Here is a 23,357-nt window from a genome sequence, read left to right as displayed (position 1 = left end):
ACCATTCTTTGGGAGCAACTGAATTCACTCATCATCCCTCTGATGCTCATATACCTACAGTAGCAAATATTGTCAGTATACGTATTTGCTCTGAACGGCTCGAAACAACGTATTTTTCTTTCAGGCTTTTGATTACCTCTGGCATGCAGTTTTCATCACATTTTGACGCTGCATTTTGTGTTTTCTCCGCAGTGCTTGGTCCAGCAACTAGTTCTAATTTCTTTCGCACAGAATCTTTCACTTTACTTCGCTTTTCAGGAACGTACCCTGGGTTCCTTTCCGCCTTTTGTTTGTCGAATGGGCTTTTGCCTATCATTGATAACGACTGGTTTAATAGGTCAACTTCTGCTTCTCGCTTAAAAACCTCCTCGTCCTCATCTGTCAAAATAGATTCTGCAATGCCTTCGATAGTACCTTCTGATGATAATTTCGAACCGGTCGAAGATGATTCTTCAATATGCTCTGGTGACAACTGAGAAAGTTTTTTTTTCTGCACGAAGTACAAAGTCTGTCATCTTTTTTCACCTTTGAAGAAAATTTCATCAACATATCATTTGACACATTGTGAAGATCTTTTCGTTGTTTCGTTTTATGGCAGCTGAACGGATCTCAACAGTATTTTCGGAACTCCTTTCGATCTTCAGTCGCCATGCTTACTGCAAAATATTCAAAAACTGAGATTAGCCCATTTATAACTTAATTCGATGATGGTTATACAAAAAATGTACACTTAAAAATCAATAGGCAGAATAATTTTTTGCAAATGATGATATATATATATATATATATATATATATATATATATATATATATATATATATATATATATATATATATATATTAGTCCAGAGATGATGATTGTCAATTTCAGACATAAAGTCTCCTGCCGGCAGGTGACGTCATTGGAACGATGACGGCAAATGTCGCCCAATGTCGAATCAAGAATTAATGATATGTGGACCCCGAACAATAAAACCATTATCACACTTGAACCCATTGAGATCCCATTTTTATTTATGCTGAGGTGTTGGAGTATATGAAGAGGTTTTCTCACACGAAAAAAATCGGGATCATCGGTTTGGCTGGGGGGCGGGGGCCCAAGGTCAAAGGGCACCCCAAACTTATAACTTTTTGAATTACTATTTCGGAGTGATTTTACTTTACGCGATTTGAAAGATCTCGCTTTTACGAGCATTTTGACACCAAGGTCATCCAAATCGGACAACTACAACCTGTGATATGGCCACTGGAAGATTGTGGGTCAACCAGGGCCACCCAAATTGGGGGGGGGCCTTGGGGGGCCCTAAAGTGGGCCTGATGGGCCCCCAGGTCTGAAAATTGGCACATAATGTTTTACCGTGGATTCAAGCACTTGCACACAAAAAAGAGTGAAATCTGAGACGATGTCAAAATTTCGCTGAAAAATGTGTACACTTGATATGGAACACCCTCTCTACTACACCATTCGGATGTATGGACTAGTAAAATCATATTGGATGTCATAACGCGACCTTTTCTACCCAGAAAATGGATTTTCTAACGCGAAAGAATGACATGAATTCAGAGCACAACTTACTGCCGCCATTATTGATGTTCCATGGTCCCTCCGCGCGGAGCACCGTATAATTAGGGGGGGTCGTCAAATTGGCGCGTTCCTCCACACAGATACTCTGACGTCACGCCCATCGATCTGGGCCAAGTTTCGGCCCGTTTGGTGCTGAACAGAGAATCGATCGTCGCCGTCTCCTTTTTAAAAATTAATCTCTGGACTCTAATCTACCTTCTCGCCAAGTTTGGTTGTTTTGTCCAGTCTGTAAATTTTTTGACCCAAACTGACCGGACTAAAAAAAAAAAAAATCTTTAAAATACTACCGCGAACTACTTCATCATGTCGACAGAAAATGTACCAATTGGAAGAAGAAGAAAAAACACATACCAAGCTGCAGTTTCCAATGAAACAGCGCACCAACCGAATCCCTTCTCTTTGGTAAATTGTGTCTGGTAAATTCGGGAAATTAACTGCATTATCATTAAAGGCGTAATTTTACACATACAGTAGTATGAGAATGTTAAAAAAAAAAATCAGAAGTAAATACACCGCGATCGTGGGGGTCCGAACAAAGCAAAAAAAAAAAAAGGGTCAAATTCTAACAACTGAAGAATTTATTCATTTTTTTCAATCCACAAATGTCATTTTTGAATGGCAAATATTTCATTTATTTTTCACCTTTTTACCTCAATATAATATCGACGATTTAGTGTTGTGTGGGCGGGGCAACTTTTTGTGTTCTGTTGCGTCACAGTGGCGCGCGCGCCCTTTGTAACCAAGGGAGACGGGCAACTGCGAGAGTCGGCCAAGGTGGAATCGGTCACGGAGTGCAAGACGACGTTCCGTGAGGAAAAGCACGATTTGTCGTTCTGCCAAAACGTCTGTGATTTGATTGTTTTTTTTTTTTAATCCATTTAACATGGCAACTCGTCGTTTCGCCATGATGGAAGGTCGTGTACCTCAGCAAGCGAATGTGAGTTTGGTTTTTTTTTTATTGTTTCCCGGTTTTTCTGTCCGTCCGAACGTCCGAACGTCCGAACGTCCGTATTCTCGTTTACGCGATGAAAACTCAATAAAACTTTTCACAGAATTCGATCAAACTTAGTTAAAGGGTGAAGTTATTTCGGGCAACAAACTGATTAGATTTTGGGTCGGATACGAGATCCAAAATGTTACAAACGAAATACGAACATTTTCCAGGCATCGGACATATTTTACTATGAAGGATTTTTGCAATATATGTCCAAATACTCAGGTGTTTGTGTGAGGGGAGGACGGAGGTTCATACCCGTCGACTGTGCGCAGTCAAATTACTCGAGTTTACCGTCAAAATACCACAAGTTCCCTCACAACGGACAATGAACTTCAATGCAGGAGGAGGAGGAGGTCGTGACAATGGAGGCCCATGAAAACCTGCGCCATGTTTGAATGTGGTTGTTTCTTTCTCCGTGTTCCATCCTTTTTCAATGTTGAGCGACAAGAGAGGAAGAAGCACGTCCCATTAATTGTTCAAGTGTTTGGAATGACTCGGCCGTGGTTCCAACCGCAGATCTCCCGCACTCGGAGCACAACTTTTAACCACGACTACCATGGAGTCGGTGTGTCGGTGAGTCGGTGTGTCGGTGAGTCGGTGTGTCGGTGTGTCGGTGAGTCGGTGTGTCGGTGTGTCGGTGTGTCGGTGTGTCGGTGTGTCGGTGAGTCGGTGTGTCGGTGAGTCGGTGTGTCGGTGTGTCGGTGAGTCGGTGAGTCGGTGTGTCGGTGTGTCGGTGAGTCGGTGTGTCGGTGAGTCGGTGTGTCGGTGTGTCGGTGAGTCAGTGTGTCGGTGAGTCGGTGAGTCGGTGAGTCGGTGTGTCGGTGTGTCGGTGTGTCGGTGTGTCGGTGTGTCGGTGAGTCGGTGAGTCGGTGAGTCGGTGAGTCGGTGTGTCGGTGAGTCGGTGTGTCGGTGTGTCGGTGAGTCGGTGTGTCGGTGAGTCGGTGTGTCGGTGAGTCGGTGTGTCGGTGTGTCGGTGAGTCGGTGTGTCGGTGTGTCGGTGTGTCGGTGAGTCGGTGTGTCGGTGTGTCGGTGAGTCGGTGAGTCGGTGTGTCGGTGAGTCGGTGAGTCGGTGTGTCGGTGAGTCGGTGAGTCGGTGAGTCGGTGAGTCGGTGTGTCGGTGAGTCGGTGAGTCGGTGTGTCGGTGTGTCGGTGAGTCGGTGTGTCGGTGTGTCGGTGAGTCGGTGTGTCGGTGAGTCGGTGTGTCGGTGTGTCGGTGTGTCGGTGAGTCGGTGTGTCGGTGAGTCGGTGTGTCGGTGTGTCGGTGTGTCGGTGAGTCGGTGTGTCGGTGTGTTGGTGTGTCGGTGAGTCGGTGTGTCGTTGAGTCGGTGTGTCGGTGTGGCTTCAAAGATCTTTACTGATATAAAAGCAGATCACTCTTGGCGTCCCAGCGTCCTTCTGTGCCTGCCTGTGTTTGTCCGTCTGTCCGTCCCTCCCTGCGGTCGCCCGTCCCTACCTCCATCCCCACCTGTGTGCATTTGTGCGTGTGTGTGTGTGTGTGTGTCCGTCCCCGCCTGTGTCTATCCCTGCCTGGAGCCGGTTTCAAACTGTATGATATAGATAGGGCAGTTTCAAACAGTTTAGTATAGTCGAGTTAGGTGAGGATAGATGGACCGGTTACAAACAGTATGATTTCGTTGAGTAAGGTGAGGATAGATGGGCCTGTTACAAACAGTATGATTTCGTTGAGTAAGGTGAGGATAGATGGACCGGTTACAAACAGTATGATTTCGTTGAGTAAGGTGAGTATAGATGGACCGGTTACAAACAGTATGATTTCGTTGAGTAAGGTGAGGATAGATGGACCGGTTGCAAACAGTATGATTTCGTTGAGTAAGGTGAGGATAGATGGGCCGGTTACAAACAGTATGATTTCGTTGAGTAAGGTGAGGATAGATGGACCGGTTGCAAACAGTATCATATAGTTGAGTAAGGTGAGGATAGATGGGCCGGTTACAAACAGTATGATTTCGTTGAGTAAGGTGAGGATAGATGGACCGGTTGCAAACAGTATCATATAGTTGAGTAAGGTGAGGATAGATGGGCCGGTTACAAACAGTATGATTTCGTTGAGTAAGGTGAGGATAGATGGGCCGGTTACAAACAGTATGATTTCGTTGAGTAAGGTGAGGATAGATGGACCGGTTGCAAACAGTATCATATAGTTGAGTAAGGTGAGGATAGATGGACCGGTTACAAACAGTATGATTTCGTTGAGTAAGGTGAGGATAGATGGACCGGTTGCAAACAGTATCATATAGTTGAGTAAGGTGAGGATAGATGGACCGGTTGCAAACAGTATGATTTCGTTGAGTCAGGTGAGGATAGATGGGGCTGGTTCAATTTCCATGAAAACAAAAACTCTTCCTCCTTCATTTACAATCATGGAAAGTCTCATTCAATCGCGTTTTCTCGGATCGGTTACATTCAGGAAACATTTGCTCTATTCAAGACTTCTTTTTCAACATTCCCATTTTATTGACATGACATTAATATATCGCCCGATCAAACAGTAGATCTGTTTATACACCACCTTTGGCTCGACTTGAAACACAGGTGAGAAAAGGAAACAAAAGAAAAGCAGCTAATATTTGAATAATTTATTGGCATGATTTTTAAAGGGTGAAAGTTAATTTTTCACCGGGTACTGGTGGTATATAATTACAGTCGTTGTAATTACAACACGTTCTTGTAAATGTAAGGTGTGAATGTGTACTTCTGCTTGCTCGCTGCAGTAAGATCCTGTGGGAATAATTGTGGGGAATCCCCATCCCTCTTCCTTCCACAGTTCACCTAATGTGTCTGTTCCCCACTGTTTTGTCCCTTCCACTCCCGCCCCTCTTGTCTCATGCCTCCTTGCTGTGAGTTGTGTGTTAGCTCTCATACGAGCCTCGACCAAGGTATACAAAAAATAAAAATAAAAAAGAATGAGGAAAGATTGATCATATCTGTAACGTTCATGACCTCTGTGCTTCGATTTACACAGATTATGCCTCAGTGGGGTGGCTTAGCCCAAATATTCAAAAAAAATTGTGCATTTTGTGATACAAGCACCAAATTTGGCACAAATGTACATGAATATGTTGTGAACATTTTCAGATATTGGGCCACTTGAAATTCTCTCTTTATGTCCACCATATTGGATTTCAAAATGGCTGCCACTTGAAATCTGCATTTGCTATTATCTCTGGACGTAATGCAGCTATTGACTTGATTCTGGGATCTAAATGTATGTTTATGGGGGCAAGGAATCTAATGGTACCATTTTCAACTTAATATTATCTATCACAGTCTGTTATATAATTTTATTTGGAAATTATCTAGGCAAATATTGGATTCAACACAATACTTTGAAAAGAATGTCTTAGTTCTGACATGCTACATGGTCTAGTATTTGAGGCTAGGTATATACCGGTACTGAAGATACGTGTACATAAACAGTGTCATGTTAACAAGTTCAGCATTGCCACAAGTACATGTATGTTGTTGACTCATCGTCATGTGCAGTCCCCTTCACACACAGAGGGCTGTGTACTGAAGGGCAGCCTTTTTGCACTTGCAGCGCCTCATACACCCTTTCTTGCACTTGCAAGAAACCAGCTCAATGCAGCTGTGAGCTGCCTCAGTTAGCCTGGTCCAGTAAGGTGTGTACTGTCCTTCTCCAGTCCTTAACCAACCCTAGTTGGTTGGTGGAGGGAGCTCTGGTGCTGGCAGCAGTATCTGACCAATACTGCTGACAGTATCAGCAGTATTGGAGGGATGAGCTGCACATTGTTCTTCCTTGCGAAGAGTTTCCTCCTGGCCTTGTCAATGTCTGTGCATTTGCTGGTTCGATCATACAACAGGATCACGAACCTCTCGATGATGCGCATTGCATCGTCTGGTATGTCACGAGGTGCAGAGGACAGCAGCAGCAGCGCCTCAGTGAGTTCTGGCAGTACCGTCCAGACTGCCCACGCAGTCTTCTTGCCATGTCTATGAAAACTAGACACAGTGTCGCATCCAGTTAGAGTGTGGAACATTGGCAGTGCACGAGCCTTCTCTCGTCCCAATCCAGGTGCTATTTCGTGTGCTGCTAGGTATCGGAAACTCTGGCCTGTTCCGAATGCCAGCCACAGTTTGTCTTCTGCTTGCAACTCCTGTGCCAGAGACACTGCCAGCACCACAACATCGGTGTCTACAGTCCGGATGAGTATTGCATGGTGTCCATGCTGGACTGCGTGAGATGCATGCAGCAACATCCGACTGTCAGCTTCTTCATGGTTACATGGGGCGAGTGAGGTCAGATCTGGCAGTAGTGGCTTGCTGAGCACTGCCTCTCCATCAGTAATGACGAGTTGCTTGTCTTCCTGGTCAAACCATTCCATGAGAGCTGCTGAGAGGAACCTGAACAGCTTGGTCTTGTTGCTGTCCACTCGTGGGAAGTTCTGCCAGTCTCCTGGTATGGCTGCGGCAGCCACCACACGTCTCCGCACACCTCGTCCCCGCTTTGCACATGTACTACCTTTCAGTGAATCAGCAAGGTAAGTATCCCAGACCAGATCCAGGCGTGACACTGTTTGCAGCTTCGTGGACATATATGGGATGAAGATCTGTTGTGCATACTCTTCAAAGGTCTTTGATGCAGCCGGCTTCAGCATCTGGACGATCGCTGCTCCATCAAGCACAATACAGGTCGTGACAGGTGTCTCTGTCTTCGCGTCGGAGACTTCTTCCAAGCATGTGAGGAGATCACTCTTGGTACCAGTGCAGAGGCTTCCACCATCAGACAATGCAGGAGGACATGCCTGATTCTCATGACAAAAGAACTCCTCAAGGTTTCCATCCCTCGTCTGGCAGCCAATGTACAGGCGTGCGAAGAGTTCATGGTCATTCTTGATGGAGGCGAGCTGTTGCTGACCTATGCTCTGGCTTCTTGGAGTGGAAGTGCTGAACACCTTCAGCTTGTTATGAGGAATGGCTGCGTCCACTGTCATTGTTCTGTCCAACAGACACTCTCTGGTGAAAGCCTCGAACTGCTGTTGGCCAATCCTCTTGGCATTCATCACGGTCTCCACAGCAGCAGGATCTGCGATCTCCTTTGTGTCCAGTTTGACTACATCCTGACTCTCCTCCTCGAATGGGTTGCCCATCTCCTCCATGACACCGACGAGAGAGCGAACATCTTTCACAAATGAGGCCTGTACACTTGGCGTCTGATCATGATGACGTGTGTCTTCTGTTTGCCATCTCCAGTGTTGGTTCCCATCCTGGAATTCTTCGATCACCCTGGCAACTTCTGGTCCCGCAACCATCCAGCGACGTAGGGCACTAGGGTTGTCAGTGAGCCCAACTGCTCCACAGTCTCCTTTGATGCAGGCATTATTCTGCTCATGTGCCTGGTCAATCGGGATTGAAGAGAACACCCTCTGTGTTTTCTGAACGGTGAAGTGGCTTTCCCTGAATTTCCTGGCTACATCTGGGTGTTTGATGGTGAGTTCGGCCATGTCCTTCAGGTGCACTGGTATCCACCTAGCATAGTGGGTGTGATTCAGTGCATGGAACCAGGGGACCAGCTCTGTCAGAGCATCGAGGTACATCATTAACGATCCCTGCCTGAGAGAACGCACATACACTAGAACCAACAGTTCTAGTTCCAGCACGGTTGCCCAGTAGTGAAACTGGGGGATGTCTTCTCCTCTCTGGCAACACCAGTCTTCAAACTCCGGAAGGTCCTCTGCATCCCTGGTTTCTCCCAGACAGTAGTGGTTGTAGGCACGGTGTTGCAGGATGTACAGTGCTGCTGCAGTCACTTGAGGTGCTCTTCGTGTTTGCAAGACATGGGATGCAAATGATGTACAAATTATATAACAGACTGTGATTGATAATATTTAGTTGAAAATGGTACCATTGGATTCCTTGCCCCCAAAAACATACATTTAGATACCATAATCAAGTCAATAGCTGCATTACGTCCAGAGATAATAGCAAATGTCGATTTCAAGTGTCGGCCATTTTGAAATCCAATATGGCGGACATAAAGAGAGAATTTCAAGTGGCCTAATATCTGAAAATGTTCGCAACATATTCATGTACATTTGTGCCAAATTTGGTGCTTGTATCACAAAATGCACAACAGGTTTGCTATGCTGCTACACTATCATGCGAACACCATCAATTTTTCAAAATCAAAACCGATCTGCAACCCCCATAGTGTGTCTGCAACCCCCATCGTGTATTCGCTGTCACAACGTTTAATGGATACCAACCATCCTTTAGGAGATGGTAAATATCTCATTGATTGTCACCATGTCGAAGTGCACTTTGGTATGTCATTGCCAGTTCCCTAATGTTGGCGTCTCGTGCTCGTCCGTTATTCGGTGCACAAGGAATCCATGTGGTGGAAGTGCTGGTGGTTGTGTCCTTGTACTTGCTGTTGCCGCTGGGAGATTAATGTGTGAGATAGTTGTCTTGTCCCCTAAACGAGCCACCACAATGAGGATCGATAACGCCAAAACCTCCGCCGCGACGGTGACAGGGAGGCCCTGCTGCCTCTGAGCGAATACTGCAGGTGAATGTTGTGAACCGATGGCATGCTTATTCTCCCACAATGAAGTGGTTCATTGACCTGGGATAGACAATGAGAACTTAAAATCCCAGCTGTGACAGTGTGTCATCCATTGGTTCGAGTACTTGGTGTTGCTTTCCATGCTCTCTTGTTTTCTCTCTCCTTATTGTGTGGATTGGCCATTTCTGTAATGATGATTTAATTTGATCTTCGCCCCACTGACCAATTGTTATGTTGCTCTTGCTGTACAGAGAGATTCAAATTATTTCCTTCCTTCAATTGGCGATGAGCAAATAATTGAGAGTGGACACGTGGAGCAACGGTCACGGAGTAAATCTTCTCGTCCTCACATCTCTGCAAAGGTAATACTCCTTCTCTTTTTCTCCTCCATACACGTCAAGGCTTGTGGTGAAAGGAAACCACACAGGGTGCTTCTTTTTCTTCATTTTCCTCTCTTTTATGTTATGTTTCCTTTTATTTTCCCTCTTTACCTCCACCACCGAAGGTGGACAGAGGTTACATTTTCACCCCCGTCTTCTATTCATCTGTTTATCTGTGAACAGGATATCTCAAATAGTTGTGGACGAACTTGGACGAAACTTGGTGGACAGGTTGGGTGTGTGACGAGGACATTCAAGTTGGATTCAAATGTTGTGAAGATTCGACCGTTTTAAAAATTTTAGGTGATTCTTCACCATTGAGAGATAGGGCCAAAAGTGATTTATAAAAGATTTATATTATATATTTATAAAAGATTTATAAAAGCCGTCTCAAAAAGGTGTGGATGAGTTATGCCAAAACTAGATGGATGAGTTGGTTAGGTGACAAGAACAAGCCAATTAGATTTTGGTTCAGGTCCAGATGCAGATCCGGCCTATCGGTTGGATACAAAATTTATACTGTTCAGCCTGGCGGAGGCGTGTGCTCTGTCGAGTGCCGTTCTTGTTCTTTATCTGTCTGTCCACAGACAACTTAAATTATTTTTGTAAGGCTCACTTGGCTCTACCTGCATGGATTTGAAGGTAGAGGAGTCGTAGCCAAGACCCGAATCCTATCCAGGTTCTCACCACTGCCTCCGCTCACAACACCAGCACTCGCTCCACCCTCCTCTCAACGCTACATGCTTCTGTCAGTTAAGCCTTACCACTTGAAGTGCACAGCTTGGTATTTCGATAGTCAAGCATTCATAATGGCATGAAAGGGGACTGAGAATTTCAAGCAACTATGACAAGTTGCCATTTATTATCAGAAGATGTGTTGAATGCAATTTTCCGTTGTCTTGTCACCTAAACCAGCAGCCACATTGGTGACGGAATGACCAAAACCCACGATGCAGCATCAAAATTGGTGCTGACATGTGACCCATATTGTCAGGGAGTGAATGCTGATCAATGGTGATTGTTCTGCTGCTTGTAATAACGATATTTTCCTCACATTGTATTTCATTGCTGTCACCCATTTTTGGCAATTTTAATATCCAGTCCCTCATATTGTGTGAAATACGTAGCTCATCGGTAAGAAAGAGTACTTGATGAACTGCTTGAAGGTGATGATCATTGTCCCATTGACGTCGTGTTAAATCCCCTGTGTGCCGTGCAGAAACAACCAATGTGTTTTTTATCAGCATTGGACGAGCGGCCGATAGGTGCGAAGCTGTCGGTGAAGCCGTCATGGGAGCCAACATTCTGTCGAACTAGTTTATCACAAAAGGTAAAGTACATTTTCATTACATGCCTCTGCTGACGTCGCTGGAAGCATTGTTTTTGGGTTGTACGTACATACGTGCTAATTTTCTGTTTTCTCTGAAACAGCTTATCCAATTGACACACAATTTTCACCAGATATGTGATAACTTATTATAGAATGTTCGAATGATAATGATGACATCATCGGTCATGTGGTGTGGCAGCCATTTTGGAGAAAAGGAAAAACTTTGGACCTCCATCCCTGAAACCTCTCTATGGAAAAAAAAAATTAGAACTTGGCACTTGTCAAGTACTCCCCATGGGAAATTAGTCATTTTTATTTTTTGGATGATCTCGGAGGTGGCTTCATGATGACATCATAATTGCATACGTCGAACACTTTATCCGATCAGCATGAAAATTTTTTGAGGATAATCTAATGCTAAATTTTATGGGAAGGAAAAAAATTGTTGTCATCGGTCACGTGGTTCAGCAGTTTTATATATATATATGTATATATATATATATATATATATATATATATATATATATATATATATATATTTTTTTTTTTTAAACATAAAAACCTTTAAAATTTTCTTCTCAAACTGTTGAAGAGATCGAGGCAAAACTTGACAGGTATGATCACCTACTGATGGGGAACAAAAAGTTCTCCACCTGATGACATCACAGGTCACATGGTTCGACAGCTTTGACTTTTTGAAGAATATACTGTACCTTTAAATGTCTTTCTCCAGAGTGGCTTGACAGATTGAGGGGAAACTTCACCCACATGTTACACACAAGGAAATTACACGCAGCTGGAGGCCATTCGGCCCATCATGCCTGCACCACATCAACACCACACCAATTTATCAATGCGAGACCAAAACAAGAGAAATGCAAAATGGTTCTTTGTTAAAGTTTTTTGTTGTTGTTTTGTTTTTTTGTAGTTTTTTTTAATTTATATTTATTTCCAGGGAATGGGGTATGGGCGTCGATGGCCTTGGGTAACAAAAAAACACACAGCATCAACCGCATAACACCCCTTGACGAGACTCCCACCAACATCACTCTGTACACATACACACAATCACCGATCAATGCTCCAGCTACCTAAATTCCGATCAACATCCCCATACCCCTCTTTCTTCAATATGTCCAGGTACCTATCTAATTCCAATTTAAACTTATCCACTGTTTCTGCTGCCACGACCTTTCCAGGGAGACCATTCCGTGCATTAACTACTCTCTGAGTGAAAGTCCCCTGCCCTACTACCATCTTTACTCTCCTCCCCTTCTTTACTCTCAGGCTATGGCCCCTGGTCCTCTCACTGTCTACTCTGCTGAGTAATTCTTCTGCACCAATTTGTTCGACACCCTTCATGATCTTAAACATGTCTATCCTATCTCCTCGAAACCGCCTCCTTTCTCGTATATAAAGCTCCGTCTCCTTCAGCCGCTCTTATAGCTGAGTCCAGCTATGCCCGGAATCAATCTAGTAGCCTTGTGCTGAACCCTCTCTGCGGCAACTATGTCCTCCTTAGGTTGTGGTGACCCAAACTGCACACAATATTCGAGATGTAGCCTCAAAAAATTCCTCAACAATGCTAAAACCACCTCCTTTTGATGTATATTTTATCCCTCTCAGAATACAACCCAAAACCCTGTTTGCTTTACTTGTAGCTGCCTGGTGCTGTTTTTTATTATTATTTTTTTGTTTTTGTTTACCTTGTCGAGACTCATATGAGAGCTAACACATAACACACAGCAAGTGTGGTGGGGGGGGATGGGGGGTGGGGGCATGAGACAGGAGGGGTGGGAGTGGGATGGACAAAACAGTGGGGGACAGAGACACCACGAGATCTGTGGAAGGGAGAGGGATGGGGCGGGGAACACTGGCTCGACAAGATAGACATTACAGGGACTTTCAGGAAGGATTGCAGGGAATTTGAAGGAGGTGGGTTTGGGGTAGATTAATGGGGGTAGAAAAGATCAAGGATTTGGATGGGGGACGATAAGAGGTGGTGGTGAACAGCTGTTTTGAAGGCCTGGAGGGAAGAATGGGATTGAACAGAGTCTTCTTCTTCTTCTTCTTCTTCTTCTTCTTCTTCTTCTTCTTCTTCTTCTTCTTCTTCTTCTTCTTCTTCTTCTTCTTCTTCTTCTTCTTCTTCTTCTTCTTCTTCTTCTTCTTCTTCTTCTTCTTCTTCTTCTTCTTCTTCTTCTCCTCCTTCTTCCTTCTTCCTTCTTCCTTCTTCCTTCTTCTCCTCCTTCTTCCTTCTTCCTTCTTCCTTCTTCTTCTTCCTTCTTCTTCCTTCTTCTTCTTCCTTCTTCTTCCTTCTTCTTCTTCTTCTTCCTTCTTCTTCTTCTTCTTCCTTCTTCTTCTTCTTCCTTCTTCTTCTTCTTCTTTCTTCTTCCTTCTTCTTCTTCTTCTTCCTTCTTCTTCTTCTTCTTCCTTCTTCCTTCTTCCTTCTTTCTTCTTCCTTCTTCCTTCTTCCTTCTTTCTTCTTTCTTCTTCTTCCTTCTTCTTCCTTCTTCTTCTTCCTTCTTCTTCTTCTTCCTTCTTCTTCTTCTTCCTTCTTCTTCTTCCTTCTTCTTCCTTCTTCTTCTTCCTTCTTCTTCCTTCTTCTTCTTCTTCTTCCTTCTTCTTCTTCTTCTTCCTTCTTCTTCTTCTTCCTTCTTCTTCTTCTTCTTCCTTCTTCTTCTTATTCCTTCTTATTTTTTTTCTTCCTTCTTCTTCTTCTTCCTTCTTCTTCTTCTTCTTCCTTCTTCTTCTTCTTCCTTCTTCTTCTTCTTCCTTCTTCTTCTTCTTCTTCCTTCTTCCTTCTTGATTCTTCCTTCTTCCTTCTTCGTGATTCTTCCTTCTTCTTTCTTCTTCTTTCTTCTTCTTTCTTCTTCTTTCTTCTTCTTTCTTCTTCTTTCTTCTTCTTTCTTCTTTTTTCTTCTTCTTTCTTCTTGTTTCTTCTTGTTCCTTCTTCTTCTTCTTCCTTCTTCTTCTTCTTCCTTCTTCTTCTTCTTCCTTCTTCTGATTCTTCCTTCTTCCTTCTTCGTGATTCTTCCTTCTTCCTTCTTCGTGATTCTTCCTTCTTCCTTCTTCGTGATTCTTCCTTCTTCCTTCTTCGTGATTCTTCCTTCTTCTTCCTTCTCCTTCTTCTTCGTGATTCTTCCTTCTTCTTCGTGATTCTTCTTCTTCGCAGTCATTCTTCTTCTTCTTCGCAGTCATTCTTCTTCTTCTTCGCAGTCATTCTTCTTCTTCTTCGCAGTCATTCTTCTTCCTCTTCTTCTTCTTCATTGCAGTGATTCGTCTTCTTCGACCTACTTCTTCCTTCTTCTTCTTTCTTCTTCTTCCTTCTTCTTCTTCTTCTTCCTTCTTCTTCTTCTTCTTCCTTCTTCTTCTTCTTCCTTCTTCTTCTTCTTCTTCCTTCTTCTTCTTCTTCCTTCTTCTTCTTCTTCTTCCTTCTTCTTCTTCTTCCTTCTTCTTCTTCTTCTTCCTTCTTCTTCTTCTTCCTTCTTCTTCTTCTTCCTTCTTGTTCTTCTTCGTTCTTCCTTCTTCTTGCTTCTTCCTTCTTGATTCTTCCTTCTTCCTTCTTCGTGATTCTTCCTTCTTCTTCTTCTTCTTCTTCCTTCTTCTTCTTTCTTCTTCTTTCTTCTTCTTTCTTCTTCTTTCTTCTTATTTCTTCTTCTTTCTTCTTCTTCCTTCTTCTTTCTTCTTCTTCCTTCTTCTTTCTTCTTCCTTCTTCTTCTTCTTCCTTCTTCTTCTTCTTCCTTCTTCTTCTTCTTCCTTCTTCTGATTCTTCCTTCTTCCTTCTTCGTGATTCTTCCTTCTTCGTGATTCTTCCTTCTTCCTTCTTCGTGATTCTTCCTTCTTCCTTCTTCGTGATTCTTCCTTCTTCTTCCTTCTCCTTCTTCTTCGTGATTCTTCCTTCTTCTTCGTGATTCTTCTTCTTCGCAGTCATTCTTCTTCTTCTTCGCAGTCATTCTTCTTCTTCTTCGCAGTCATTCTTCTTCTTCTTCGCAGTCATTCTTCTTCTTCTTCTTCTTCTTCTTCTTCTTTGCAGTGATTCTTCTTCTTCTTCCTTCTTCTTCTTCTTCCTTCTTCTTCTTCTTCCTTCTTCTTCTTCTTCCTTCTTCTTCTTCTTCCTTCTTCTTCTTCTTCCTTCTTCTTCTTCTTCCTTCTTCTTCTTCTTCCTTCTTCTTGATTCTTCCTTCTTCTTCTTCCTTCTTCGTGATTCTTCCTTCTTCCTTCTTCGTGATTCTTCCTTCTTCTTCCTTCTCCTTCTTCGTGATTCTTCCTTCTTCTTCCTTCTTCTTCTTCGTGATTCTTCCTTCTTCTTCTTCTTCGTGATTCTTCCTTCTTCTTCGTGATTCTTCTTCTTCTTCGTGATTCTTCTTCTTCTTCGTGATTCTTCTTCTTCTTCGCAGTCATTCTTCTACTTCTTCTTCTTCTTTGCAGTGATTCTTCTTCTTCTTCTTCTTCTTCTTCTTCGCAGTGATTCTTCTTCTTCTTCTTCTTCTTCTTCGCAGTGATTCTTCTTCTTCTTCTTCTTCTTCTTCTTCGCAGTGATTCTTCTTCTTCTTCTTCTTCTTCTTGTGATTCTTCTTCTTCGCAGTGATTCTTCTTCTTCTTCTTCTTCTTCTTCGCAGTGATTCTTCTTCTTCTTCTTCTTCTTCTTCGCAGTGATTCTTCTTCTTCTTCTTCTTCTTCTTCGCAGTGATTCTTCTTCTTCTTCTTCTTCTTCTTCGCAGTGATTCTTCTTCTTCTTCTTCTTCTTCTTCGCAGTGATTCTTCTTCTTCTTCTTCTTCTTCTTCTTCTTCTTCTTCTTCTTCTTCTTCTTCGCAGTGATTCTTCTTCTTCGCAGTGATTCTTCTTCTTCTTCTTCTTCTTCTTCTTCTTCTTCTTCTTCTTCTTCTTCGCAGTGATTCTTCTTCTTCTTCTTCTTCTTCTTCTTCTTCGCAGTGATTCTTCTTCTTCTTCTTCTTCGCAGTGATTCTTCTTCTTCTTCTTCTTCTTCTTCGCAGTGATTCTTCTTCTTCTTCTTCTTCTTCTTCTTCTTCTTCTTCTTCGCAGTGATTCTTCTTCTTCTTCTTCTTCTTCTTCTTCTTCGCAGTGATTCTTCTTCTTCTTCTTCTTCTTCTTCTTCGCAGTGATTCTTCTTCTTCGCAGTGATTCTTCTTCTTCTTCTTCTTCTTCTTCTTCTTCGCAGTGATTCTTCTTCTTCTTCTTCTTCTTCTTCTTCTTCTTCTTCGCAGTGATTCTTCTTCTTCTTCTTCTTCGCAGTGATTCTTCTTCTTCTTCTTCTTCTTCTTCTTCTTCTTCTTCTTCGCAGTGATTCTTCTTCTTCTTCTTCGCAGTGATTCTTCTTCTTCGCAGTGATTCTTCTTCTTCTCCTTCTTCTTCTTCTTCTTCTTCTTCTTCGCAGTGATTCTTCTTCTTCTTCTTCTTCTTCTTCTTCTTCTTCTTCTTCTTCTTCTTCTTCTTCTTCTTCTTCTTCTTCTTCTTCTTCTTCTTCTTCTTCTTCTTCTTCGCAGTGATTCTTCTTCTTCGCAGTGATTCTTTTTCTTCTTCTTCTTCTTCTTCTTCTTCTTCTTCTTCTTCTTCTTCTTCTTCTTCTTCTTCTTCTTCTTCTTCTTCTTCTTCTTCTTCTTCTTCTTCTTCTTCTTCTTCTTCTTCTTCTTCTTCTTCTTCGCAGTGATTCTTCTTCTTCTTCTTCTTCTTCTTCGCAGTGATTCTTCTTCTTCTTCTTCTTCGCAGTGATTCTTCTTCTTCTTCTTCTTCTTCTTCTTCTTCTTCTTCTTCGCAGTGATTCTTCTTCTTCTTCTTCTTCTTCTTCTTCTTCTTCTTCGCAGTGATTCTTCTTCTTCGCAGTGATTCTTCTTCTTCTTCTTCTTCTTCTTCTTCTTCTTCTTCTTCTTCTTCGCAGTGATTCTTCTTCTTCTTCTTCTTCTTCTTCTTCTTCTTCTTCTTCTTCTTCTTCTTCTTCTTCTTCTTCTTCTTCTTCTTCTTCTTCTTCTTCGCAGTGATTCTTCTTCTTCTTCTTCTTCTTCTTCTTCGCAGTGATTCTTCTTCTTCTTCTTCTTCTTCTTCTTCGCAGTGATTCTTCTTCTTCTTCTTCTTCTTCTTCTTCTTCTTCGCAGTGATTCTTCTTCTACTTCTTCTTCTTCTTCTTCGCAGTGATTCTTCTTCTTCTTCTTCTTCTTCTTCGCAGTGATTCTTCTTCTTCTTCTTCTTCTTCTTCTTCTTCTTCTTCTTCTTCTTCTTCGCAGTGATTCTTTTTCTTCTTCTTCTTCTTCTTCTTCTTCTTCTTCTTCTTCTTCGCAGTGATTCTTTTTCTTCTTCTTCTTCTTCTTCTTCTTCTTCGCAGTGATTCTTTTTCTTCTTCTTCTTCTTCTTCTTCTTCTTCTTCTTCTTCGCAGTGATTCTTCTTCTTCTTCTTCTTCTTCTTCTTCTTCGCAGTGATTCTTCTTCTTCTTCTTCTTCTTCTTCTTCTTCTTCTTATTCTTCTTCGCAGTGATTCTTCTTCTTCTTCTTCTTCTTCTTATTCTTCTTCGCAGTGATTCTTCTTCGCAGTGATTCTTCTTCTTCTTCTTCTTCTTCTTCTTCTTCTTCTTATTCTTCTTCGCAGTGATTCTTCTTCTTCTTCTTCTTCTTCTTCTTCTTCTTATTCTTCTTCGCAGTGATTCTTCTTCTTCTTCTTCTTCTTCTTCTTCTTCTTCTTCTTCGCAGTGATTCTTCTTCTTCTTCTTCTTCTTCTTCTTATTCTTATTCTTATTCTTCTTCTTCTTATTCTTCTTCGCAGTGATTCTTCTTCTTCTTCTGATTCTTCTTCTTCTTCTTCGCAGTGATTCTTCTTCTTCTTCTGATTCTTCTTCTTCTTCTTCGCAGTGATTCTTCTTCTTCTTCTGATTCTTCTTCTTCTTCTTCGCAGTGATTCTTCTTCTTCTTCTTCGCAGTGATTCTTCTTCTTCTTCTTCGCAGTGATTCTTCTTCTTCTTCTTCGCAGTGATTCTTGATTTTGGTAGTTTTACCAGAAGGGGATTGTTGGCAGACCTTGAGCGTCCTGTGGATAGGGCCCGCCCTCGTTTTTCCTCAGCAACATTTCTTTGCGAGCTCCGATGCCCGCCTTTTTTGAGAGCGCACGGGTCGTCATGGTAACCATGCCCCAGTGGGGTGGGTGAGCTTGGGGTGGACAGCACCCCATAGAGACGCCCAGAAGATATAAAAAGACGTTCTGTGAGGAGAGACGTTGGGAGAGGAAAAGGCAAAAGAGGGACGTTCTGAAGTGAGAGTGACGTTCTATGAGGAGATACGTTTTGAGAGTGGGGAAAAAGCGAAAGCGATACGTTCTGAAGAGAAAGATGCGTTCTGAAGAAGAAAGAGATACATTATGAGATAATAAAAAAGCGTGAACGAAAGAGGTACGAGAGAGAACTGAGCAAGAAGCGGGTGTAGGCGTGCAAAAGAGGATAAGGAAGTGCGCGTGTGGGTGTCTGGTCAGCGCCAACAGCGAGACGGTTCGTCCTGCCCAGAGCTTCGGCAAGCGAGCGTGTGGACTGGCGTTCAAGGCTGCCCCACAAGAGGCTCTACGACAAAGCTGGGTGATGGCGATGGACGTGACACGCACGCACGCTTTTCAGAACGTTTTTGCTTCATGGACGACTTTCTGTTAAGAGAGCCGATTTTCTCCCCCTCCCCTCCCCCTGAATGATCCATTGTGTACCCTTGTCTGTGTTTTGCTGTAAGTACATCAACCCCCGTTAAGCTTCTGCTCTTTGTCTCTTTCTTGGCATTTTGATTGATTTTGCTTTGAAATTCTTTATTTACCCCAGCAAATAAAAAGTTCTCTTTATTTATATATTTTATTATTAATTATATTATTTGTCAATTTCCAACCTGTCCGTGTTTGTCCTTTCCTTCCATTGATTTCGCATTGTTCGAACTGAGATAGACTGGGAGGTAATTACCACAGATTTCACCAAAAAATTGTCGGCACGCATCAGTGGTTAAAACGCTCGGCCGCCCGAATTACAATCTAAACAGATAACATTGGTGCTTTGCCGAGGGCGTGCTCCCCGCTCAGATAACCACGTGACCTCAATTTAAACGGAATAATTAGACGGCGGACACTGGAACTGGGTGGCGTTCGTGGTTCTAAATCATCCCACCATACCAGAACGTTAATTGTGAGCAGTGGCCCCAGGTCCGGCTCCACCGAGGACAACCGGGGATTAATCCCCCGGAGTGACAAGCTGATGTCTCGGTATCCGGCACCGCAACAATATTGTTGAGAATTCGCGCCCGCCGGTGTGCGAATGGCCACGTAACTCGAAACGCGGCGCGTCGCCCACCGGACGGACAATTCTGTCGTGACCCTCTCGGACCAACGTCGGGAGCGAGTCACGGGTGGGCCTTTCGACCTCACCCCAATCGTGCCAATCGGCCACCCGCTTAGGATAGGGTTGTTCGCCAAACTCGACCTACCTAAGTACCCACGCGGGTGGTAAACCGGGCGATCGTTCCTCGCCACAGGTCGACTCCGGACAGGAGCCGCTTGGGCGGCCCGTTCCGTACTATCGGGATAACTGAGCGGTGTTATCGTCGACCTGGACGGTTCAGATTAATTACCGGGATGTTGCACCCACTACGAACCCCTTGCGTGAAGCAGGATGGAGAGTCAATTAAAAGGAAGGAGACGAAGCGAAACGGGCACAGTTCAACATGCAAGCACTTTATTACGCGACACACGGAAAGCACGTATATACAGCCATACACAAAAAGCAAATGTAATACAACCGACTAACGCGGACACACGGCAACACTGACACAGTTTTACTTCACAGACGGCGCCAACACACATTTACACAAAAGCAAAAGAAAGAAGCCACCCTCACGGACAAGGAGGCAGACAGGCCTGTAGGCCAAATGTGCGCGGGACCTAGAGGAGCGGCGGGGTCCTCAAGACCGGGGAGGTCCTCGTGACGCGTTGGCGGGCAAGCCACAAAGTGCCCGCGCCACTGTGCCCCGACTCCGGGTCCCTGGCGTGCTTGTTGGCACCACGTTTGGGGTGGGGGAGGAACGGGGCCCCCTTTTGCACTATCTCAGAGCGGGGGAAGGGGAAATTGTTGATGCCCTGGGGGCGGGGAGTGGCTGGCTGAATTGGGTCCCGCGACGAGACGAGCGTCCCCCACACCGCAACCTCGTCGCCGACCACCGTCCTCCTTGCCTCGGACCCGAGCTTCCTTGCCCCGACCAGCCGCCCGCAGCTCCTCCGCGCGCACTCGACTCAACCCCACCAACGCGACGCTCCTTGTCTCCAAAAAGCAACTCCTCGACGACACACTCTCCTCCTCGCTCAACTCCAGCGCGCGAGTCGCCCTCCGCTTGCACCTTTATAGCGCTCAGGAGGCGCCGATATGCAAATTCCCGGATCAGGACACGATTGGAGGGGGGCCAACACCGCCCCCCCCCGGTCAGCCATTGGTCGGGCAAAAATGGGCGTGAACCTCCCCTGATCCTAAAATTTGCATAGACGGACCTAGACGGAATTCACCTCCACGCGCCTGGAGGCAGGGCCAAGCCGCCTCGCGCTTTCCCATTGGACGGAGGAGAAGTGGGCGTGAAGCATTCCTGATCCGAATTTCCCCTCGGAAAGGCCGCCATTCGCACTCGCGGCTCGATGCGTTTGGCACCAATCGTCGAACGGGCCCGAGACAGCTTGACGTTCAGTGTTCACAGGTGGTGCGGGAATGGCCGTAGAAGCGATGATGTGGGATGAAGTTGTGAAGGTAAAGGCGAAGCTGGTGGTGTGGCATCGTTGTGGGGATGGCGTGGTTGTTGAGATGCTGTTTGTTTGAAATAAAAGATAGAGAAAGAAAAACTACTTACTCAAAGCGTCGCAGCCCGGATGATAACATAAATTCCCTCTATACAACGGGTTTGGGCTAACTACACATGTACCTATGGAGATATCTCACCTGAGGGCCCTTTATGGTGTAATGCGAATTTCCACAGCTGTAGCAATATATACTTTTTTTTTTTACATAAATTCAGAACAGAGGAGATATGAAATGGGAGGCAAAATCTCACTGATTTATCACATGAGTGTGCAAATAAGTCAAAAGAAGGAATAGTTGGTTTGGGGGGGGGGGGGTTTATCATCCACAAAAGAGATGAGCTCAGTGTTGATGGATTGGATGAAAAGCAAAAAAAGTTTCTTTGCATCCTTTTCCTTTTGTGACCACTGCAATGATTTGATTGTTTTATTTATTTTTTTTTTTTTTTATTATTTTAAAAGAAACTGATCCTGTGGTAACTAATCTTTTGCAATTATGTTTATCATGTATGGTGGGAATGGGGAAAGTTTTTCCTTTCCTTTGTCTAAATAGAACAATGGTGTTCCCTTCATCAGGATATGACATAATGGTGTTTATTGCTTCTTTGTTGGGGGAGGTGTCGAAGTTTGAAAATTGAGAATGAACACTCGTTCTTTTGTTTTTGTATTTTCCTCCTACGTCATTAATTCGTCAGCAAGATTGCCAACCTCATGATCACTCATTCACAACATTGAGGATGAGTTTTCACTTTTTCAAAACTTTCAGTTGAAGATCACTTTTGTAATTTATTTTCTGAATAAAAGGAATTGCATCAAGATGGACGGGTGAAAAAGCAATGATGAGATTCTGTGCCAAGTTGACAATATTAGGGCCGTGACTGAAACGCAGATCAGGGGAAGAATTACGTGTCTGATGCATGTTCTCCGTTTTGTATCATCTATGCACAACAAATATTTATTGGCCATCACAAATGCAAAACAACCATTTGGAAATTGAATCTTCAACCAAGGTTATTAAACATTTCATTGACCTTCCAGCTTGTATTTGTTGACTTATAATGATAAAGAAAAACATCGTCTCTTATGCAGTAGAGTAATTTAAATGTGAATAATTTTAATTGTACCTCTTCCACACTTTACAGCTTGACAAGCCTGTGAAAGACTTCAACCTCGAGGATCCCAACATGTTGTTGATGAAGCCGGAGTACAACCTGTTGCATGATCCAAGTCTTAAAAATTATTTCAAGAATCCTCATCGGCTAAATTTCTTGAAAAAGGAAGGTTATATAACAACAGATAACCAGGTGGAATAACATTCACTCCCCACCCCCACTTCCCTGCACCAACAGGAATGTACTATTACGTCATGTGAATTGCAGTTTACATTTCCAGACTTTTGGAATCGGCGTTATATTTATGGGGTTTGGGGGGGGGGAGGAGAGGGAGCAGATTGTTTGGTATCAGTTATTGGAAAGAACGCCTTGGCACTGGATTTGTTCGTGTAAAGTTATTTATAAATTCAGAGGTGATGACGTTGTCTGTTTAGATTTTAGTTCAGCATAATGATCTTATCCTGTTTTTCCTTGTTGTCTGAATGGGAAATAATGAAGGTTTGTGTGGCATCATAGTAGTGCGCACGCAGCACACATTTAGGTAACATTGCAGACCTAGTCCTTCGCCGTGATTGGCCAGGGGTACATTTGCATTCCCTTGGTTACAGGGACATCCATTTCAGGGTGCGGAATGGCTGGTTGTCGTCTCGTTGACGTCCGATGATTTGCCGGTACAGAGACATGCCAAGGAGGAGATGCTGGACTCCACTCTCCACAATCAAACCCCCCTCCCCCTCACCCCCTGAAGATAAGAGCGGTTGTTGGCTTGGAAGATGGAGCTCGTTCATGACGTCCATGATCGCACAGGGAGAGAGCTCATTCTCAATGGGCCCACAGGCTTGTTCGTGCCCTGCAGCTCCGAACCTGCCTGCTCACGTGTTCACCCTGCCCTCACTCAAGCCTCATTTCCGAAAACTTATTCGTTCGTGTCAGTGTGCATGGTTGCGAATGGCTTGTCGTGGCCATGAGCAGGTTTTACTTTGTTGTGTTGCTCTTATTGTGTATTTCCATCCCAAAGGTGCATTCTTTGATGTAATTTTATCTCCATAAACTATTATTTTGAAGAGCTGCATTCCTGTTTGTTTACCAGAATTTTGCCAAGTAGCATTCGGGCCTCATCAGATTGACTGGGGAAGGAAGAAATTAAAGATAATCTTATTTAGTTGCCGGCGTGGTTTGGATTATGCTGAAGCATGGATCGATAGAACGTCGCTCGCTACCAGTTTGTGGTTAGAGTAACTCATTGGTCATTCACAGGCTCGAGCCCCGGCATGTCGGCTCTTTATCCGACGGTGGTTAAGCTGCTTCTGTTGGGGGTTTGTAAGCACGACAATATTAGGCATTGAAATTCGCGCCGTGCGGGGAAGTGCCCGCGCCGGGCAAGTTTGCCTCCCACGCATTGTGTGCCTGCCTCCACGGGGTTAAATTTGAGAACTGCCCCAAATATTCCTTTTACATAGCTTTTACAGGACCTCTTCCGTTACTTCACGAAACGTTCTCCTTTTTTGTGTGTCCCACGTGCCTCATCCATAGAATACGGTTTGCTGTTGAGGATGGCCGCCCTCTCCCCTATGCTCCAGTTCTCCTCATTGTATTCATCTGG

At 44.0% G+C, this 23,357-nt stretch overlaps 1 protein-coding gene across 2 annotated transcripts in view; it reads left to right on the top strand.

The window, feature by feature from the left end:
- The first annotated feature begins 2,321 nt into the window (after positions 1-2,321).
- Positions 2,322-23,357, top strand: part of LOC147016594 (uncharacterized) — a 60,464-nt gene continuing 39,428 nt past the window's right edge. For both annotated transcript variants that reach the window (XM_085845407.1, XM_085845406.1), the window contains exons 1-4: positions 2,322-2,522; positions 9,378-9,488; positions 10,726-10,836; positions 21,785-21,946. In XM_085845407.1, the coding sequence (XP_085701533.1) occupies positions 2,469-2,522; positions 9,378-9,488; positions 10,726-10,836; positions 21,785-21,946 (438 nt within the window). In that variant the 5' untranslated portion in view covers positions 2,322-2,468. The remainder of the gene's footprint in view (positions 2,523-9,377; positions 9,489-10,725; positions 10,837-21,784; positions 21,947-23,357) is intronic.

This window comes from Eptatretus burgeri, chromosome 11, assembly GCF_056783735.1.
Source record: "Eptatretus burgeri isolate ZD-2024b chromosome 11, Ebu_testis_v1, whole genome shotgun sequence".
NCBI classification, from domain to species: Eukaryota; Metazoa; Chordata; class Myxini; order Myxiniformes; family Myxinidae; genus Eptatretus; species Eptatretus burgeri.
This window is presented reverse-complemented; position numbering and strand designations above follow the sequence as displayed.